Genomic DNA, 16,982 nt, shown 5'->3' with positions numbered 1-16,982 from the left:
AATCCTTTTGTTTTCATTTTTTTCACAAATATCAAAAAAATGAACCTGATAAGGAATTTCAAAAAATATCATCTACTCAGAAATTTTTCTGAATTTTAAAATTTGTTTACTTAAAAAAAATGTTCTCAATTTCACTAAATGTCCGCATTTTCAAAAACAATTCGGGAATTCAAAAGTTATTCACAGTTTCATAAATTGTTCACATTTTTCTCAAAATTTGTTCAGATTTTTTCCAAATTTTGAAAATCATTAACAATTGTTCCCAAATTTCAAAAAAATATTAAAAAATAAAAATTAAGAAACGTTTGGATCTAATGCTGTTGTTAATTCTTAGACTTTCGAGTTGTCAATTAATCACTAACGCTCAATATTTGCATTCGCTAGCAACGGCAGGTGCACCAGCAAGTAGGTTGGCCCATTATGGGGTCCCCTGTGCGGCGCGACGCTGTTGGACGCAATGAGCGTTCAATAGGAGCGCCCCCACTGGTTGGGTCGCTCTAGGGTGTCGCTGGTTGGTTCGCTCGCCAATCTCTACTTCTAATGGAGCAGTTGATAGGATTGCATTCAGAGTTTTTTTCGTCGCATCACTTTCGTTCGGTTTTATTTTGACTAGTTTTTTTTCGTCCTTCCTCCCACCACTCCCTCTTACTGGTTTATTTTTACCTCATTTTCCACACAATGAAAAAAAATGAACTAATGAGAACTTTTCATGCAGGGGCAAGTTATTTAGTAATGTCTTTATGTGAAAGAATCAATCATGGCCAAACTCTAAAAATCAAATCTAAAGTAATTAACCTTATCATAAATTGCTCGATCACATAAATTAACCCAAATGATAACGCCACACGTGTGGCACGAAGCAATTTCGCCCATATTTTTTTGATGGCAACTTTAGTTACAAGAGGATGGAAACTTTAGTTGTGAAGCATGGCAACTTTCTGTCTGGATATCAAGTTTCAGTTTTTTTGAGGTTTGTTTTTTTCGTATGGCAATTTTAGTGTAAAAAATGTGTGGGCGGTGTTACTACATGCCACACGTGTGGTAGTTATTGGCATCCTAAATTAATATTTTCATACGTCCCCAAAATTACAGTTAACATTACCATATGCCACCCAATCACATTAATGTTGCATGATACATCTCGCAAATCTATTCCTAACAAAGTAGTACCCCTGGCCTCCACCGATCGATAGCCTATGAGGGACACATCAAGCATCTCTCCTCCCCCCTTCATCGATAGCCTAGGCCCATCCACCCATGGATGAACTATGTCCTACCTAGTAGGCCCAACAATCCAGTAGCAATCCATTTGCAAATAGTATATAATGTTAATAAATTCAAAAAACGTTAAAGACTTTGAAAAATGTTCACAAATTTGTAAAATGTTTATGATTTCAAAATATTGTTCACGATTTCACAAAATATTTGCAAATTTGAAAAGATGTTCACATGAAAGAAAAAAGGAAGGAAAATAAAAATAAAAAAGAACAAAAAATAAAATAATAAAAAAGGAATAAAAGAAAAAAAAAGGCTCAGGGAAGGTTCCGGTGAGGAAGAAGTCCGAAAATTGGCCGGCCTAAAACATGATCGAAGGCAGGAGGGAGTACATGCTAGGTCACTACACGCCAAATAGGAAACCCCCATGCAGTCGTGGCTGTAAAAATACATTTTAGATAGGGCGCCACCCCCCCCCCCCCCACCTGGGCCGACCCACACGGTAGTGGCTAGAAAAATACGTTTGGGAATTGCCCCTCCTGGGCCGGCACATGCAATGAGAAAGAGAGTGGTACTGTATCTCGATGAAGTAACAAAATATGATCATAGCCATTGAAGGCTATGATAAAAAAAAGAATTCTCCTGTTGCAATGAACGGCCCTTTGCTTGCATCACTAATAAAGATTGGATGCTTTTTTCAAACCATGCATGAGAGAGCTGTATGTTTACGGATTTGCTATTTTACAGTCGACTATTTCTCAATTCGACAACATTCAAATTTCTGTCTGTCCATTTTTGCATGCAGATTCGCGCTTGGAGGTGTGGTTTTTGGGCTGGTTTGTTGTTTGTCGGGTGTGGTTTGTTTTTATTCCAGCCCGTTACGGCCGCACCGGTCCGACTGGCTGTTTTTCTTTTCCTTTTTGAAATTTGTCTGTGTCTTTTCCCCATTTCATTTGGCGGTATTGTTTGGATAAGGCAGAGATGAGAGAGCGAGAGAGGGGAAGAGGCGCTCGAGCGGTGAAGGAGCGGAGGCGATTCCCGTCATTCATGTCGATTCTGAGATCCCCTTCCCTTCGAGCTTGATTTCTCCTCCCTTGCTCTTCGTTCCTCGGCTGCCCCAGTTGGTTGTTCTCGTCTCTCTCTCTCTCTCTCCCCCGTGTGATCTAGGTTTCTCCTCCGTTTCTGCTAGTTTCGATTCGAGATCCATGTATGTTCTGGTGTTTGATTGATGGATTGTGTATGTTCTTGCCCGTGTTTGGTGTATGTGCTCTTGTAGATTTTTCCCATGGCTCCCGATGTGTTTGTGTAAGTTCTATGAAATTGATGTGGTTCCTCTGCTTAGGTTTTTAGCTCTTTCATGTCTGAATCCCCTCGGGTGTAGGCACTGGTATGTGTTTCGTTTCCTGGTCGCTGGTAGGGGTCTAGATTTAGGGTTTCCGTTGGGTTTTGTTCTGGTTGGAGTATGATTCGTGTGTAATGCTTCATGTGTTTGGGTTGGTGATTTTGCTCTAGTGGGAGTCTCTGTAATGCTTAATGTGTCTCGTCCTTGGGAGTATGATTCTTCAGTGGATGTCCCTGATTGTGCTATTCTGTAATCTCATGTGTTCTAGCCCTGCAATTGCCCCCTATGTTTTCAGTCTTAGATCCCTCCAGTATTAGAGTGTAAGGTTAGGTTCAAGTGTTATTAGTCATGTATTTGGCAGCATTTTCCATGTGCTTACCCGGTAATATTTATCTGATTTTGCGGTGTAATTCCCATGCTTAGTGCCTGTATTTTGTGGAATTACACTGTATTACTTCTTTGCACTGTAATATTTATCTGATTTTGTGGTGTAATTCCCATATTTAGTGCTTGTATTTTGTAGAATTACACTGTATTACTTCTTTGCACTGTAATTCACCTGATTTGCAGTGTAATTCCCATGCTCAGTCACTATATTTTTTAGTTATATTACAGTGTATTTACCTCAGAATTCCACTGTACTTCTGATGAATTTCATGTAGGCTTCTTCATCACACTGTATTATTCCCTTGATTTACTGTGTAATTCCCATGCTTAGCAACTATTTTTTTGGATATATTAATGTGTAATATTCCCATATTTACGTTTTGTAGTTCCCTTGCTTCAAATTTGTAATTATGGTTGTACTGTAATTCCCATGCCCAGTCATTGTATTTTTTAGTTATAGTGAAGTGTAATTTTCCTCAGGTTTCTTGTGTAACTCCCATGATTTTCATGTATGCTTCTTCATCACTCTGTAATATTTCTCTCATTTACTCTGTAATTCCAATGCTTAGTCACTGTATTTTTTGGATATATTACGGTGTAATGTACCCATATTTTAATTCCAATGCCTCATTTTTGTAGTAATGCTCATATTGTAATTCCCATGCATCGTCACTGTAATTTTCAGCTATATTACAGTGTAATTTTGGGGTATTGTACTCTGTATTTGCCATGCTTCTCCTATGTAATTCCTGTACAACATTAGTGCGTCTTATTTGCAACCATATAGGTCTTGATAAGTTTTCTTATTCTTTGTTGTTAATGTAGTATTTGATTTAGGATTTATGTAGCATTGTTTAAGAGTGTTTTGGTTTTGTAGTTTGAGGAGGGTCCTGGCAACCAGTTTTTTCATGTTTAATGGGTAGGCTATGGAAAGTCTATCATCAGGGCGTTCCGTTAGCATCTTCTTTTGAGAGTGCAGATTGTTTTGCTGACGAACCATTTGCGCCTGTCAATGGTAGCTATTTCTTTCTTTTTCTCTACTTTTTTTCAATTATTATTTCTTGAAGTCTGTTTATTTATTTTGTGTCTGTTGTATTTTGCATTTTTCAGGAACTTTCAGGTGATGAAGCAGACTTTGACCAAGCTCTTTTCAAGTTTTATGTGAACCAAGCTCATTATTTCTCTTTTTTGCTTGTTGTTCTTGAGGATGCTACTGTAGCCACTAAAAATCCAACCAGTTTTGAGTAGAAATTCATATATGCCTGGGCTTCTTCTTTTGTTTTGAACTACATGCCTAACTGTGGCTTGAAATTGCTGCTGGTGTTCATAAGATTGCCTTCTGATGCAGTCTCTTGTTCATTTTGCAGGAACCTCTCAATGTCTTCTTCATCGAGGTATTCATTGTCTGCGTCTTGTTCATGTGAGTCCTCTGTTTCTCCCCTTTGTCCTTCTTGATTTATCTGGTTTGTGTTTGACTTTGATTTATTTGTTGTGGAACTAGGGTCGGTATCTTCAGGGACCTGCAAAATTATTCTTTTTGTGTCCGTTTTAATTTTCAAACAGGTTTGTACAAATACGTTCATATTCTATTTGTGACTTTGATTTATCTATTTATGTGGCTACCTGTTCCAAACTGATGTTGTCAAACATGTGTGCCTCCCAGGGATTAGGTTCTGTTGTGCCTTCTTCGCTTGCTGTAGCTTCATGATGCATTTCCTGCAATGTCTGCAGTGTAAGTGAGATGTTACTTTCTCTCTTTTTTCTCAGTTCAGATATGAGTTATTCAGTACTAGTTTTCCTCTCCATCTTGTGTAATGTTTGCAGCACCATCTCCTGAATGTACCTGCGAGCATCATGATTTCTTTTAATTTAAAACTTCTCCTTCTCAAAGATTTGTAGCTATGCAGTATTTGAATTTCATTTTTACCTTGTAGATAATGTCTGAATTGAGGAGCGCTGTGAATGAAAATGATTCCCGCAAAACATTTTTTGTTAGCATGAATGTATTGTATATAGCATTTTCCTCTATTGATTTTTGCAATCAGTTTGCTAGTATTTATACATGTCTCACATTTAGAATGAGTTCTTCTTGTGACATTGACAGTAGATCCTCTTCAGTCACTCTTCCTATCATGCTCCCCATCTGCAATATTGAAGATTAAATGTGAGAGAATTTTAATTTTGTAAGCGGCAAACTATTATCAGTGATAGCTCTTTTCTCTGCATGTATTTCCTAAGCAGAAAACTGTCAATATTAACTTTTTAAGCTCCAAACTACAAATCATTTTTTAAGGAGCAAAGTGTGAGTTCCTGGTTTTGGACACTGTAAATCCTGGGTGGCATGAGGTGTTTTTACAGTGTAAATCGGTAGTTTGAATGGTAAATGTTGGGTGCTTACTATGTTTATACAATGTAAATTCCAAGGTCTTTGGACTGTATTTGTAATGTATTAAGAATGTAAATTCCAGTGCCATTATACTGAATTTACAGTGTAGATATATGCATTTTTACAGTGTAAATTCCAGGGTTTTAGTACTGAATTTACAGTGCTAAAACTTGGGTATTTACCGTGTAATTATAGGGCCATTATACTGAATTTACAGTGTAAATACTTGTGTATTTACAGTGTAATTACAGGGCCATTGTACTGAATTTACAGTGTAAATACTTGGGTATTTACAGTGTAGTTACAGTACAAAGGCCCTGAATACCTTGGGTATTTACACTGTAAATTCATGCATTTGTACACTGTATGTTGTAGGGTTTTGCATTATATTTACAGTGTAATTTCCAGGGCCATTGTATTGAATTTACAGTGTAGTTACAGGGTCATTGTACTGAATTTACAGTGTAAATTCCGGGTATTTACAGTGTAAATACCGGGTATTTACAGTGTAGGGTGTGTTCGGTGGCATGTATGGACCTAACTTAGTTGTTCTTATCTCATACATGCTGAGTGTAGACATGCTAAGTCCATGCAGTTGTTGTTATTTGGCAGTGATGTATGCGCTGAGACATGCTGAGCTGAGATTTTGTTTGGCAGCCTGCATGTGTTTAGACATGCTGAGCTGAGATTTTGTTGGGCAGCCTGCATGTGTTTAGACATGCTGAACAATTTCGAATTCTGAATATTTTTTTTGAATGATGAACAAAATCGAAAAAAATGTCAACACAAATTTAAACATATTTTGATATTCTAAACTTTTTTGGAAAATTAAAATAAATTTTGAAATTCTGTTTTTTAATTTGAGCATATTTGAAATTATGAGTTTTTTTTGAAAATTTAAACAAAATTTGAATATTTTATAAAAAATTAAAATTCTATTTTTTTTCAAAATTCAAACAAATTTTGATTTACTTTTGAAATTCCAACATTTATGATTTTTTGAGAAAAATTGAAATTTCAAATATTTATTGAAAATCCAAAGAAATTTTGAAATTATGATTTTTTTTGAAAATTTAAAAAAAATTTGAAATTCATTTTTTTTATTTTTTCTGAAATTCTAAAGTTTTTCGAATATTTAAACAAAATTTGAAATTTTGATTCTTTTTGAAAAAATAAACATATCCAGACATGGTCTAGTCGGTGGGTACGAGTGTCAGGGCCAGCATAGCTGCCTCTATGCACCCTGTCTGGGGTGCATGAGATGAGCATGGCTGAGGGCACTTTTATGCATCAGATGAGCATAGCTCAGGTGAGCCCATGCACCCTACCAAACAAGCAAAAGTGGGTCGGATTAGGAACTTTTGCCCTCATGCACCCTCCATCCATCCTACCAAACACACCCGTAAATACCGGGTATTTACAGTGTAATTACAGTACAATCGCCCTGAAAAACACTGTAAATACATGCCTTTGTATAGTGTATGTTCCAGGGTTTGTATTTACAGTGTAAATTCCAGGCCATTGTACTGAATTTACAGTGTAAATACTTGGGTATTTATAATGTAATTACAGTACAATGACCTTGAATACCTTGTGTATGTTCCAGGGTTTTGCATTGTAATTCCATGGGTTGGTCCCTGTTTGGTGTCAGGTTGTTTTGTGGTTATACAGGTGTTATCTGTTCATTTGTGAGGAAATTTGAATGTTGCCGGATTGAAAAACAGTCAAGTGTCAAATAGACACTCCCTATGTTTATACAGTACTATATTAAAGAAGGAAGGAAATAAAAGACGACACGACCGGTTCAACCAACTACAAGTTCGGTAAAGCAAACAAAGATCGACGTGACCATCCGTCCATACATCCAAATCCAAAGCTTTTAGAATTCAGAAACAAAAGACAAATACAAGTCCTAGCCAGGTGTACGGACGGCATAGCAAGTACGTATATCCAATCAAATATGCTTGGTTTCGACAAGAGTAGCAATGTAGGAGTACTTTCTCCCCCCCCCTTTATTGTATGTATATGTATTGGAGTGACCGCCCCAATTAACTTTGATGTTCAATCGTGTACTGCTACAAAGATGTTACAACAGCAACGCCATATGTGTAGCGCTGGAACCAATAACAAGCTTGGTGCTATCTTGAAAACTATCGTAGTGGCTTTGTTTGTCCTGTTCAATTCGCAACTCATAAGTTGAAAGTTAACTGGAGCCGGGGGAGAGTTGGTGTCATAAGAATAAGTGCACTGTACGGACGTAGTAGTATGCTTCTTCGGCTTGAGTGGCTGGATATAAATGAAGTGAGTGATTGAGGCAGCTCACTAGCGCGCGTACGTACCACCGATCAATCCATCGAGACATCCGTGATGGCACCGCTCCCAGAGACCACGGCGGAGGCCACTCTAGCGGCGGCGGATGACAGCGGCGACAGCGAGGCGTTGGGTGACGCGTGGGACTACCGCGGCCGGCCGGCCGTGCGCGGCAGCTCCGGCGGGTGGTCCAGCGCCGCCATGATCCTGGGCGTGGAGCTCAACGAGCGGCTGACCACGCTGGGCATCGCCGTGAACCTCGTCACGTACCTCACGGCCACCATGCACCTGGGCAACGCCGCCTCCGCCAACGCGGTGACCAACTTCCTCGGCACCTCCTTCCTGCTCTGCCTCCTGGGCGGCTTCGTCGCCGACACCTACCTCGGCCGCTACCTCACCATCGCCATCTCCACAGCCGTGCAGGCCGCCGGCATGACCATCCTCACCGTCTCCACGGCCGCGCCGGGGCTGCGCCCGGCCCCCTGCAAGGACCCGACGGGCGACGGCAGAGTCCCCGGCTGCGCGCCGCCTACCGGCACGCAGCTCGGCGTGCTCTACCTAGGCCTCTACCTGACGGCGCTGGGCACGGGCGGGCTCAAGTCGAGCGTGTCGGGGTTCGGGTCGGACCAGTTCGACGAGTCCCACGCCGGGGAGCGGTGCCGCATGGCGCGCTTCTTCGGCTGGTTCTTCTTCTTCATCAGCCTCGGCTCCCTCCTCGCCGTCACCGTGCTGGTGTACGTGCAGGACAACGTGGGCCGGCGCTGGGGCTACGGCGCGTGCGTGGTGGCCATCCTCGCCGGCCTCGGCGTGTTCCTGGCCGGCACCCCCAGGTACCGGTTCAAGAAGCTGGCGGGGAGCCCGCTGACGCAGATCGCGGCCGTGACCGCCGCCGCCTGGAGGAAGCGCGCGCTGCCGCTGCCGTCTGACCCATCCTCCCTCTACGACGTGGACGACGCGGCGGCCGCCGGCGAGGACGTCGGGGGCAAGCGGAAGCTGCCACACTCCAAGCAGTGCAGGTAACTGCAATTAACAACGTTCCTATCCGCTTCCATGCATAGTTCCATGATTAATTAATTTGTCGGTGGCGGGCGGCGTTGCATGCAGGACCATAGTAATTCATTCAAAATATAATATGCTGTAGCAGTGTGTACTTTGATTGGCGCCGGCCGGGATTATAGTTGTTATCGATAGCGTCGTTGGTTTCTAGTCTGGCATGTGTCATGGCATCGTGTGGATCTATGGATCACTACTAGGTAGACACATCATGCATGACACCATAATTATCTTGTGCTGAACAAGAACAATGTATGCTTAGTGTAGTGTAGTAGTCCACGAGGCAATGCACAGTACGTGGTACATATATAACCTTGTCACACTCACACGTAGGGGGTACCTAAAGCAGTGTACCATGCACGTGGCTTAATTCACGTGTGCTGTCACGTAGGTGAGCACGTAGGTCCGGCATGTGTACATATAGTGATCTGTCAATCTGTGTCACGCGCGTAGGACGGGTCGATCGAGTATCGACCTGTGAGCTGTGAGCGTGTGACACCACCATATATCGCTAGCATCACATATTCACATGCATGTCCACACAGGCATGCAAAAATGCATCACTACCTGTATGTTTGTTTGTGCATGTGATGCCCATGACCTGATCGCCCGTCGTTGATCTAGGGCTGGTCGTAATGAAATTATCATAAGCGGTATCATGCATGACAACTAGACTTTTTGGATAAATTGGCACACAATTAAATAAGAAAAAAAAGGGTGTGGTATCATATCATGATACCGTATCATATTAAATGTTGTACTACTTTGTGTCATGCATGGCAATTAATAATGCCACCTAAAATACTAACTTATGATACTATGTATTACGGAGGTAGTATCATATACTAGTATCATATGCATGATACTAGTATATGATACTCTCACATTACAACCAGCCTACTAGATATAGGCAGTATGCAGCTAAACGTAAATAATTAAGCATTGAAACCTGATCATTGGCAGCTAACGTTGTGAGGCAGATAGATGAGATAGATGGTGTTGGTTGAGTTGGTTCCATATGCTTAGTACAGTATTGGGCAGACAGTGCAGTGCACCACTAGAGAGTGGGCAGTCCCACCCCCACATGGCCAATGGCTGGTCTGTCTGATCGTTGTTTCTTTTCGTGAATGCATGATAGCTGGTCGAATGTTGTCAAGGAGTACGTACAAAAGCACATGCATGTTAGTACATGCACGTACTATAGCTGGGCTAAACTAGTGCCCCAAGAAATACTCTGGCGTGGCGCATGGGAACCAACCAATAAATTCACAAAAGAAAAACCCAAGAGCTCAGCCTTTTGTTGGGTTGGGTTGGGTTGGGTTGGGCCCCAAGCACGTGCTTCTGCTATACCCCCTTCGTTGCTAGTACCAAAGCTAGAGGAGAATTTGTTGGAGATACGCCTGCCTGCCTGCCTGCCACACATGCATTCTTGTTTGGCACTAGTGCGGCCAGCATGTTCTCCAGCTAACTTTGAATCTTGGACGATGTCGCTCAGAAAATTCATCTTCATTTGTTGCACTCCATCTGTTTTTAAATATAAGCATTTTTAGGATTCCAATATAGACTATGTACAGAGTAAATTGAGTGAATCTACATTCTAAAATACATCTATATACATTTATATATAATCGTTATTAAAATATCTAAAAGGTTTTTTATTTAGAAACGGAGAGAGTATATATATACATATAATACTATAATATTAGCACTGCATACAGTACTCCATTCATCTCAAAATAAAATAAGTGTCTCGACTTTAGAGCACCTATTTTGGGATGGGGAGAGTACTTCTGGTGTTGCTTTTCACGGCGCCCTGATCTGTACATTATCAGTTTAGTTCATTCAGTTCACGGGCGTGCGTTCAGTGCTCACTCACACACACAGTCACATGCATGTGAACGGTGAACCTGCTGCAACCACGACGTGTTGTCTCTGTACGGGCGCTGGCATGAGTTTGTACGTTCCCACCGTTCAATTCAGATTTCAAGCGCACTGACCAGCTTTCCTTTTTCAAGTAAATTTCATACGATCTTTTATTTTGCGGAAAAGAATTTTATATGATCCCTTTAAAAAAAGACAACAAGCCTCCTTTTGATTTCCATTAAAGTAGAAACCGCTCACCCAAATTTCTTACAAAGCAAAATGAAGGAACAGAAATAGAAAAAGAAAGGCTAGAGAGACCATGTTCAGGCACTCCAGGTGATACTAAAAGGGTGTGTCTAGGGCACAGCTAGATGTGCTCTAGTTATTTCACATCTAAGTGAGTGAATCAAGCATAAAGAGAAAAAGGAAAAAAAAAGAAAATATTCACACGAATCTCAATGTAAGATCAATGACATATGACTTAGATGTGCAATACTTATGGCACATCTAGATGTGCTTTAGCAAAACTGATACTAAAACTCCACCCGCACGTTACGCATGAGCTTCACGGCACACAGCCAGGCTCCAGGATCATCATGAATTATTTTTATAAAAAAGAAAAATTTATAAATCAAAGGCATTTGGTGCTGATGGTAGGAGTAACTATTTTCTGGACTGGTTCATACGATGAGGGGGGTTGGCTGCACTCTTTTCCAAGAAAACCAAAGGCATTTGGTGCTGATGGTAGGAGTAACTATTTGCTCGACTATTTGGAAGACTAGAAATATAGTTTTCTTTTATATATATATATATATATATATATATATATATATATATATATATATATATATATAAAGAGGGGCGAAAGCCTTTTTCGGTAAATAGAGTTTTTCCTTTTTATAAAAAAAATCATGCTGATAGTAGGAGTAACTATTTTCTAGGCCTGGAGTACAAAACCCTTCAGGGGCCTAGAGCACAAATGACCACTTGCTAGACAAGCTTGACAACACGGCCGGGCCGGCAAAATCCAAGCCCTGTGCAACTCTAAAACGAGGCCCTATCTCACATGAAAAATTAATATTATTTGTGTTCCTATGAACTTTAATGCATAATAAAGGTTTACAGCTCTCAAAATTCTAATGTATATGACATAATATTTTACATAACTTTTCTACTAATGTTTCCCTGTGATGATTCAAATATGTATTCTTGAAACACAAGATACAGAGATGAATAAAATAAGATTGAACTATTGAAGATTAACAAAATTGCTACCTCTAACTCACCTAGTCTATACGACGATCATTGACCGAGAAGAGAATCGATCTCTAGGCCCTAGGGATTCCTCTGCCGTCAGTAGCCAAAATTAATCAGAAATTTAGTAATTACTAGTCAAAAGAGGATCGACTCATCAGGCACTGGATTGGAGATCAGAAATTGAATTGTCGCGTCTCGCTTGTCATCACTCGTTGAGTCGTCATCGCTCATCGCCCACGCCGGAAGGAAGACGATTGTTCTGGAATCGGGAGGCCCGTCGCCATCGCTGGTCGCTGGTCGTCGCTCGCCGGGTTCATCACACCCTGGTTCGTATGGAATCGGATCGCCGCGAGTCGCGACCTGGAGTTGGATAGGGAGTTGGGGTCTTGGGGACGTAAGTGCTGGCGTCTCGCGAGCGAGTAGCGACGCACACGCGTGATACACCCACGATCGAGTCGCCCAGCAGAGTCGCGAATGCGGACCAACGCCCCATGTAGCCCAGCGTCCAGATTCCAGAAACTAGCCTCATGCCCTTCTGATTGTTACTCCCTCCTTTTCTAAATATTTGTCTTTTTAAAGATCTCAAATGGTTACCACATACGAATGTATATAGACATATTTTAGAATATAGATTCACTCATTGTACTCCGTATGTAGTCACTTGTTGAAATTTCTAGAAAGACAAATATTTAGGAACGAAGGGAGTAATAGGCTTATATATAAAAAATTGGCCCCTGTGCGGGCCGCACAGTTGGCACACCTATGAGTCCGCCCTGCTCGACAAGGTTGCAGCCAAAGTACAAATGATCCACACTCTCCTTATACCTACAAAAGTGACACTCCTCATTCCTAGTTCAGCCTCTCCTGGCTATGGATTAGGTTATCTTTGGTCAAGATGCTATTCTTAGGCACCAACCAGGGAAAGACCTTAATTTTGTGAGGGGTCTTCAACTTACAAATACCTCTATATCCCACCAAATTGAGGACTTCAGGAAAATATAATGATCTCTCCCCAAAAATTATTTTTACTATTCAAATTCCATCTCGATCTATCATTCCTGTCAATTAGAACCACATCATCCACCAGACTATTCAATTCCTTTCATTGATTTGCAGTCTCTCATACGAGTTCTTCTAAATCTAAAACGATCTCAATCATCATGACTAACTTGCTGCACAGTCACCATCTTTTTAAATGTGTTGTTATATAATCTAGGAAATAGTTGATAAGGATTTTGTTCCCTAGCCACACATCTTCCCAAATCAAAGTTTTTGCCCCATCACCAACCACCCTGCTAGATGCACTAAGGAAACCATCCCTGACTTTCTAATCCTTGCCAAAAATGTGAACCACTGGCTCCATCACACAACCCTGACATAGTTTGTTCATGTAGACATTTCTTGGTCAACAGCGGTTGCCATAATCCTTCAGAATTATCCAGTTTTCCATAACCTTTTCATTAGTAGAAATTTATTCATCACCTATAGGTCTAGCACCCCCAAACTACCACAACTCTCAAGCAAGCAAAATGTAGGCTGATTAACTAGATGATATTTTCTCTTGTCTTCATTTTCTTGCCACACCATCTCGGCTCTGCTAGAATCCATGTTCTTTAGCACTCCTTTAGGAGCTTCTAGGAAGGAAAGCATATACAAGGGAATGCCACTAAGACATGAATTCACTAGGGTAACAGTGCTTTGCACGATCTGGAGGTCAAGAGCACCCATGACATGCAAGGTGTTTGGGTGGTTGGCAGCACGCGATAGATATTGGACGGCCAGGCTAGAGCGGCGTGGGCTTCCGCACCCAATAGATTGTCCATTTTGTGACCAACAACTTGAGAACCTTCAACCCATTCTTCTTGGGTGTGTGCTTGCAAAGGAGGTGTGATTAACTAGATGATATTTTCTCTTGTCTTCATTTTCTTGCCACACCATCTCGGCTCTGCTAGAATCCATGTTCTTTAGCACTCCTTTAGGAGCTTCTAGGAAGGAAAGCATATACAAGGAAATGCCACTAAGACATGAATTCACTAGGGTAACAGTGCTTTGCACGATCTTGACATGCAAGGTGTTTGGGTGGTTGGCAGCACGCGATAGATATTGGACGGCCAGGCTAGAGCGGCGTGGGCTTCCGCACCCAATAGATTGTCCATTTTGTGACCAACAACTTGAGAACCTTCAACCCATTCTTCTTGGGTGTGTGCTTGCAAAGGAGGTGTGGTCAGTTATCCTCGGGGATTGGGGAAAGCTTGAGTGGATCCCAACAATGGACAATGACCTGGTGTATTGGTGTACAAGAAAGGAAGCTGCGGGATGGCTCACTAGTGACATTAAAATGACCATCTTGCTTGTTTTATGGAGCCTTTGGACGCACAAGAACAATGTGGTGTTCAATGGCATGACCCTAGGGAGATGGATGTAGTGCCTAAGGTTCAAAGTGAAGGGGCAGCATGACTTATCCATACGGCGGGCCTCATAGATGGATGGCGTTTTAGCGAGTGGTAAGTTTTCTGTTTCCACCTTCTCCTGAGTTGGGAGGGCATTCAACCGTTCATTGGCATTCTTCCGGGCGTCTTGCCCTTCCTTCTATGCTACTAGTGTGTCCATCTTTGGACGTATCCTTAAAATAGGGTAACCCGGTCTTCAGTAGAAAGACGATTACCCTTACAACCAAACATTTTCTTGTCAATCTTCTCTTCGACAAGAACCCATCAAGTGTTACTTAATATTTTAGCATCCACATGCACCCCAAGTTGTTTCAAGGTTAGAAACCCAACTCACAAGTGAAATCTCCATGTATTCCTACAATCTACTATTGGGCTCACCCAAGCAAAAAAATCCACTCTTATGAAAATTGATCTTTAGTCCGGATAGCTGCTCAAAAACACATAATATATACTTCAGATTCCTTGCATTAGATAGCTCATCATCCGGTAGGAAGATAGTGTCATCAGCATATTGGAGCAGTGCCAAGACACCACCAAATTAGGAGCCAGCCTAGAAATCAGAAATCATGCCCTGACTTGAGCTCTTTTAGTAAGGACAACCAACCCATCGGCTATTATGTTAGAAAACAATGGGGATAGTGGATCCCCTATCCGATCCCTTTAAAGTGTGAAAGTATGGACCAATATGGTCATTAACTTCAAAGCAACTCTTCCACCTCCAAGCAACTTCATCATCCAATCCGCCGAGAGGCCGAGACATCTCCAAAGCCCTTTAAAGGGGGAAGTATGGAATCCAAATTTTATAGAATTCGGGAGGATTTTCTTCCTAACAAAGGTTTCTTGCACAAATCTATTTGGTCTACATGATTTGAAACCATAGAAATTGCTACTATAGTCTACTAGCTAATTGTTCGTGCGTTGCAATGAGGGCATACATATTCTAATGGTTCAACACCAATAACGTCCGACGTAAATCTTACACCCAACATATTCTAGATCTTGGTTAGTGCTGGACGTGGGTGAGGGGGGTCGTGGGTAGGGGGAGTTTTTTGTTTGAAGCTAGCGAAGGGGGAGTTGGACATACAAACATGCAATCCCCGACTCCTTTTTTTTCTAAACACCTTCCCACGGTATTAATGAACTAAAAGGATGTTACATCATTCGTTATGGCATACATCACGCAGGGTGGACGGCTATTAAAAAGAAAACCATCCGACCTATTATCAAATCTAAACATCATAATCTCGTGCGCCATCAAGTTGGCCGAACGATTGATCTTTAATAGTAGAGATATTGTATGCAATTTCAAAGGAAATTACAGTTGGTAGTAATCTCATGGAAAATTTTCTTTTGTTGCTATGACAACTATACCATGCATCTAATGGTATACAGAAGTTCTTGCATTTTTCCATGTGGTGCAACCAAACAGCTTCTATGCGCTTTTGTAGAATTTAATAATATGACATTCTAACCATGTGTGATTTATCCTATTTTCACGTTTTTAGAATCCGGCAGACAACTCCTTTGGGCTCCTCCTCCTTGATACGTGTAATGTTTCTAACACACAAAGTATGAGTAAACTGAGACAGATAGAGTATTTACGAACAATGGTTAATTAATTCAGTTTCTAATCATATGGTGTACTCTTGATGTTGCTTATATTAATTATCATGGATTAATGATCATCCACGTGCAGGTTCCTTGATCAGGCTGCAATAGTAGAGGTGGAGCTGGAGCCGTCGTCCCCGTCGTCGGGGAAGAAGAAGAGGAAGAAGTGGGCGGTGTGCACAGTGACAGAGGTTGAGGAGGTGAAGCAGGTGGTGCGGATGCTGCCCACGTGGGCCACCACCATCGTCTTCTGGACCGTCTACGCGCAGATGACCACCTTCTCCGTCTCCCAGGCCCAAGCCTTGGACCGCCGTCTCGGCCCCTCCTTTGTCATCCCCGCCGGCTCCCTCACCGTCTTCTTCGTCGGCTCCATCCTCCTCACCGTCCCTATCTACGACCGCCTCATCGCGCCGCTCGCTCGCCGCCTCACTGGCAACCCTCAAGGCCTCTCCCCGCTCCAGCGCATCTTCGTCGGCCTCTTCCTCTCCATCCTCGCCATGGCCGTTGCCGGGCTAACCGAGCGCCACCGCCTCTCCGCCTCTACCGCGGGCATCCAGCTCTCCGTCTTCCTCATCGTGCCACAGTTCCTCCTCGTTGGCGCCGGAGAGGCGTTCACATACATCGGCCAGCTCGACTTCTTCCTCCGCGAGTGCCCCAGGGACATGAAGACCATGAGCACCGGCCTCTTCCTCACCACGCTCTCGCTTGGCTTCTTCCTCAGCTCCGGTCTCGTCTCCGTCGTGCACGCGGTGACCACCTCCGGTGGCCGGAGACCGTGGCTCGCCAACGACATTGACAAGGGGAGGCTCGACTACTTCTACTGGCTGCTCGCCGCCATCAGCACCGCCAACCTTGGGATCTTCGTCGCCGCCGCCAAGGGGTACGTGTACAAGGAGAAGCGCCTGGCAAACGCCGGCTTCATCGAACTCCACGTCGAAGAAGTGGCCGTCCATGCTTGATAGATGACGAACTGGGTTTTAGTTTAGTTTTATTGTATTTTAGAACCTCGGTGATGATGGTGATGAAAATTTGTAAGAGCAGAACAGAATAAAAATGTTTTAGGTGTTTATCAACGGCTCTGCAGAATGCACGAGTTGCTTGTCGAGGTTAA

At 42.4% G+C, this 16,982-nt stretch overlaps 1 protein-coding gene and 1 long non-coding RNA gene across 2 annotated transcripts; both read left to right on the top strand.

Moving 5' to 3' along the window:
• The first annotated feature begins 2,136 nt into the window (after positions 1-2,136).
• On the top strand, positions 2,137-4,939 carry LOC147973969 (uncharacterized). Its single transcript, XR_015603075.1, has 5 exons — positions 2,137-2,339; positions 3,822-3,959; positions 4,055-4,364; positions 4,446-4,507; positions 4,608-4,939. It is a non-coding gene; the product is annotated as an uncharacterized LOC147973969 (long non-coding RNA).
• Positions 4,940-7,526: 2,587 nt separating this feature from the next.
• Positions 7,527-16,974, top strand: LOC125511573 (protein NRT1/ PTR FAMILY 6.3-like). The gene is made up of 2 exons (XM_048676982.2): positions 7,527-8,656; positions 15,960-16,974. Exons 1-2 carry the CDS (start codon positions 7,698-7,700, stop codon positions 16,828-16,830), a joined length of 1,830 nt encoding a protein of 609 aa, XP_048532939.2. The 5' UTR covers positions 7,527-7,697; the 3' UTR covers positions 16,831-16,974.
• The last annotated feature ends 8 nt before the right edge of the window (positions 16,975-16,982 follow it).

The sequence above is a fragment of the Triticum urartu genome, chromosome 5A (genome assembly GCF_056163025.1).
Source record: "Triticum urartu cultivar PI428250 chromosome 5A, HENAU_Tu73, whole genome shotgun sequence".
Classification (NCBI taxonomy): Eukaryota; Viridiplantae; Streptophyta; class Magnoliopsida; order Poales; family Poaceae; genus Triticum; species Triticum urartu.
This window is presented reverse-complemented; position numbering and strand designations above follow the sequence as displayed.

Bases quoted from the DNA above. Each gene is read 5' to 3' on its own strand.
- LOC125511573 (XM_048676982.2), top strand. From the start codon at position 7,698: ATGGCACCGCTCCCAGAGACCACGGCGGAGGCCACTCTAGCGGCGGCG. The intron at 8,657-15,959 runs GTAACTGCAATT...ATCCACGTGCAG, and splicing joins CCACACTCCAAGCAGTGCAG to GTTCCTTGATCAGGCTGCAA.